Source organism: Myotis davidii, unplaced genomic scaffold (genome assembly GCF_000327345.1).
Source record: "Myotis davidii unplaced genomic scaffold, ASM32734v1 scaffold46, whole genome shotgun sequence".
NCBI classification, from domain to species: domain Eukaryota; kingdom Metazoa; phylum Chordata; class Mammalia; order Chiroptera; family Vespertilionidae; genus Myotis; species Myotis davidii.
This window is the reverse complement of record NW_006383006.1, coordinates 6,129,882-6,134,734: the sequence shown is the minus strand read 5'-3', so window position 1 is coordinate 6,134,734 and position 4,853 is coordinate 6,129,882. Positions and strand designations below refer to the sequence as shown.

The 4,853-nt window shown below is 36.2% G+C and overlaps 1 protein-coding gene across 1 annotated transcript in view; it reads right to left on the bottom strand.

The window, feature by feature from the left end:
* Positions 1–207: 207 nt before the first annotated feature.
* The window catches only part of LOC107181560 (fibrous sheath-interacting protein 1-like), a 12,315-nt gene continuing 7,669 nt past the window's right edge, over positions 208–4,853 (bottom strand). The window contains exons 3-4 of the mRNA XM_015557637.1: positions 3,851–4,037; positions 208–434 (exon numbers count right to left, since the gene is read on the bottom strand). Coding sequence (XP_015413123.1) covers positions 265–434; positions 3,851–4,037 — 357 coding nt within the window. The 3' untranslated portion in view covers positions 208–264. The remainder of the gene's footprint in view (positions 435–3,850; positions 4,038–4,853) is intronic.

Sequence of the window (4,853 nt, the reverse complement as noted above, 5' to 3'; positions counted from 1 at the left end):
GGTTAGCGTGGGGATAAGGACACATATGTAATATCTTAATCAATAAAAAATATACTTAAAAAAAATTAGAAACAGGATGCCTACTGGGTTGTTGGTGGGGAATGAACACACCAGTGCCAATGCAGTGCCTAAAATCTGGAATGCTGAAAAGTTACCTTCCTCCACAAAATAAATCAATAAAGGCAGACCACATTAGTAACTACCATAGTCTGTGCTCTTCTTACTTATCACAGAGGAAATGGCTTCTTACATGTCAGCATGTGTTTATATAATTCTTACCTTAAGGTCTTCCCATAGCTTTATTCTCATTTCTAGACCTTGCTTCTTAACTTCTTTTTCTCTACATTGTTTCTTCATCAATATTTTATCAAGCCTGTTCATCTTCTGAATCGCATCTTGAAGTTGAGAATCGAATTCTTTTAATTTGGGTTCATCTATATTGTGTTGAAAGTAGGAATAAGCTCGAAGTTTTAAAAAACCATAAAGCTTTGTTTTTACTATTTCTTCTTTCATTCAACAAATATTTATGGCTGATCGTAATAAGTAACATTGAGTCAAGTATCTTGATTTATAGGTGCTTTCACATGTAGTTTTTCACATAATTATCTAAAAATCCTGTGAAATAGACATGTCTATTTTACAGCTGTGATAACTGGATCCTTTTAAATAGCTAATATATTACAGCACTGAACCCAGAAGTGGGTCTTGTGTGATTTTAATTCCCAAATTCTTTCTCCTTTATTCTGCTATACCTTCTATATCCATATAATTAACAAATAAGGAATAATACAAAAACCCTATCTTAAAGCTGCTTCAGACTAATTGAGAAAGAAGGCATGTACGCTATAGATACAGTGAAATAGAACTTGTCATAATAGTGACACAAAATGGTTCCAACATATAGAAACTAATACAGAAAAGTACTCCATGTAACCAGACACCTTTTACCTATGCCCTTCCCACTTGTTCAATTTTCTTGAGGTACCTAAAAATGTTCTTGAGTTGTGGATAATTAGAAGTAACTTATTTGAAATTAGGGACTCTATAGAATTTTCATCATTCAAGTTTTAAGTTACTTCCTCTGTGAAGTCTGATGAAAGATGATCATCTGGCAATGAGCATACTGCTCAAACTCTGAAGGCTCAGCCACCCTAGTTTAGATCATTAGAAATGGCATATTATGCTAAGAAAGGCCAAATTTTGCAACTTTTGAAAATCCAAAGAGTTCAATTATGTTTTTCTATAATGTGTATTACTTCCTCTTTAAGGAAATTAAAACATTTTCAGAGGGAATAAGCTTATCCAAAAAGAATACTGATATTAATAAGGAAGCTCTGCACATTTTAATGCGTATGTACTTCAAATGCAATAGCCTCTAGTTCTAATTCCCAGCCGCAAATCCTAGCATGCTCAGGCTCCGTGTACACAGGTGGTCTATAGAGCAGGCATTTTGAAGTAACTCATCATGCAGTACTGAAACAACATTAAATACAATGTAAACTGGGTTACAGCTCATCTCAACTACAATACCTGTTTCCTGATGACTATAATCCTGAATCACCTGGCCTTACTTTGAGACCTAATATCATTCCAAATTTATACGAACTCAGCAGTTTTCACAGTTTATGAATTTCACCTTCTCTTGCAGGGGTGGGGAACCTTTTTTCTGCCAAGCATCATTTGGATATTTATAACATCATTCGCCATACACAATTATCAACTTAAAAATTAGCCTGCTTATATTTGGTCAAACATTTAATTAACTCACCCCTAATGCCTTGGCAGGGCCAGATCAAATGATTTCATGAGCCTTCCATGGCCCGTGGGCAGATGTTCCCCACTCCTGCTTTACAGCCTTAAAAGTTACTCAGAATCCAAAGTAGCTTTTATTGATGTGAGTTATATCTATTGATAATTACAATATTAGAAATCAAAACTGAAAATATTGTAAACATTTATTCATTTTTAAATAAATATGTTATTACTAATTATATGTTAACATAAATGTAATACTTTTTTAAAAATAACTACATTTTTCAAAAAATACTGAGAAGAATACCATTGTTTTAATTTTTTAATATCTGGATTAATAGAAGATAGCTGAAATCAAGTCAATCTAGAGCAATCTGTCATTTTAGTTAAAGTACACAAAGAAAAGTTGGCCAAACAAAACATAGTAGGAAAGAAAAAGAGAAATTTAATAGCCTTTTCAGATAATGGTGAATATTCTTCTTTGACACTATATAAAAATTTAACAAGGGGTGGTCTCTAAAAGGTTAGCTGTAATGTAAAACCTGTAACCATATTAGTGAACTTTTTCTATTTGTTCCATTAAAATCCATGGATCTATCTTTCATGTTAAATGGGTCTTTTACCCTGCACTGGTCAGTTGGAAAACAGTGGTTCACTGAATTATGTAGACCTTCAAATGTTAACACATTTCAGTATACATCAAAAAAAATCACATTTGTGAAGATGGCCACCAATTTTTTTTTCAGAAAAGTCTAAGTATTAAGAAGTTGTCAAGCTCACATGGACAAACATAAGTTTTCTAAAATTCCACCTTTCACTTAAAAGCTCAAATTTTATCATTGACAAAAAATACTGTCTTATGTCTTCCTTGAGGTAACAGGCTCATTTCTTTTTTAAAAAAAAATGTATTTTAATTCATTTCAGAGAGGAAGGGAACAGAAGATAGAGACATCAATGATAAGAGAGGATCACTGATCAGCTCTCTCCTGCACGCCCCCCACTGGAGATCTAACCGGCAATCTGGGCATGTGCCCTGACCAGGAATCCACCCCTGAACTCCTAGTTCATAGGCCAAGACTCAACCACTGAGTCACACCAGCCAGGTGATTTTTTTAAAAATGAATGCCAAATACCCAAGTCTGAAGGGTAATAGATTTTCTGTCGGTTATTCTTTCAAGTAAAAATGGTGTTCCATTTAAAAAGTGGCCCCTTCAGTTCTCAAACTATCACACAAGTACTTTTCCTTAGCACAACCTTCACATTTTGGTATACTAGTACAGCAGATTTGTTTTATATGTACCTCCCATTCTACCACAAAAGATATTAAAAGATGTGTGTTCAAAGGTCAAAATGTAATAAAATTATTAATTTTTATTGCTTCAAAGACATTCTTGAGTGACACTGGCTATTTCTTTTTTCTGCCAGTGCCTGGTCATGAAGAATATAATGACTAATAGTGCAATTTGATGCCATTGCCCTGGTTCAAATTTATGCCACTGCCTTGCTAAAGCACCAGCAATTTTACCTACACTGCTTTTGTACCATCAGTGAAAATGTCCATTCAGTGGGCAAGAAGGCAAATTATTTCAGTATTATGATAAACTATATTACTAATATATTATGTCAATATTGTGATGAAAGTAGTTTTTACTTTGCAGAGCTCTTGAAAGGGGCCTAGAGACACCCAGAGCTCTCAAGACCACATTTTGAGAACTGCTGTTCTAATTCATTCTGACCAGTATTAACTTAATAACCATGAAAAAAGGAGACTTTTAAAATCCAATAATTAGTAAGATCAAGTGGGATTATCCCTAAAAAGTATTTATAAATTACATGATACATTTTATTGTACAATTTTAGTCATCAAAAAGATCAATAATTCCTGTAATAAAATGCAGAAATAAAACAATTTTATTAAATGACATATCTTATTATTTTTCTAAGTGTACTTAAGGACTCCTAATATTCTTCCAAATAATCACTTATGATTGATTGTTCACACAAAAAATAAGTCATTACTTATTTCTACTTATCTGATAAAAAACATATCTAATTCTAATATTTTAACATCTGTAATTATCATTAGTCAATCACCTACCTGAACATTTAGAAATTATCTGATGTTGAACCAAGTTCAAATCTTCATCTGACCCTTCTTTAGCCAGTTTTATATTATTCTCAGAGTAATATTCTCCTTTATCATCCTTATTGTTTCTACTTCCCTCTGAATTACTGCTTTCTGAGTGGCTCTCTTGATCAGAGTTCAACTTGATTGCAGTATCAATCTAAAAATTATTTCCAAGGAAACATTTTTCAAAAATAATGTATTGTTTTAAACTGAGTTTCTAAACTATTTTAGATAATGGAAGTATATGTGGGGACACACATACACTAGTGTTAAAGTATTCTAGGAATATAACACTTAATTAAATGTAATTTAACTACACAATTGAATTTAATAACAATCTGCACCAAAGAAATACGCACCATTCTCTAGCAATTTCTAGCAGTAACGGAGAAAAGTCAGGAATCAGTCCTGAAGAGAACTGCTCTCTGCCAGGTTCTGGGAATGAGGCATGCTGGTCCCTGCTCCCTGAGCTTATACTCAGCGGACGAGTTAAAGGTCTAGAGGTGTGCTGTCCAATCCTATATATTAAAGAGCTAATATGCAAATGGTCATTACGCCTAACAGCTCAGACACTCAACACTGGGGAGAGAGGAATGGTGACCAGCCAGCCTGCGGCCCACAAGAGAGACAAGCCGCACACCCCACGGTCCCAGGTGCCAGCGGCTGGGGTTGCAGCCCAGGAGAGGGACAAGCCGCACGCCCTGCAGTCCCGGGCACCAGTGCCTGTGGCTGCAGCCTGGGAGAGGGACAAGCCACCCACCTCACAGTCCCAGGCACCTACGGCTGCGGCCCAGGCAAAGCCATCCGCCCATGGTCCCCTGTAGCGCCGGCCAGCCCGTGCAAGGCTGGCCTGGGTCCTGGGTGCCGACGGCTGGCCAGAGGGAAGGAAGCCTGGGTCCCTGGTGCCTGTGACCGTTGGAAGAGGGAATCCTGGGTCCCAGGTGTGAGGCGAGGCAGAGACGGTTAGGGGCGA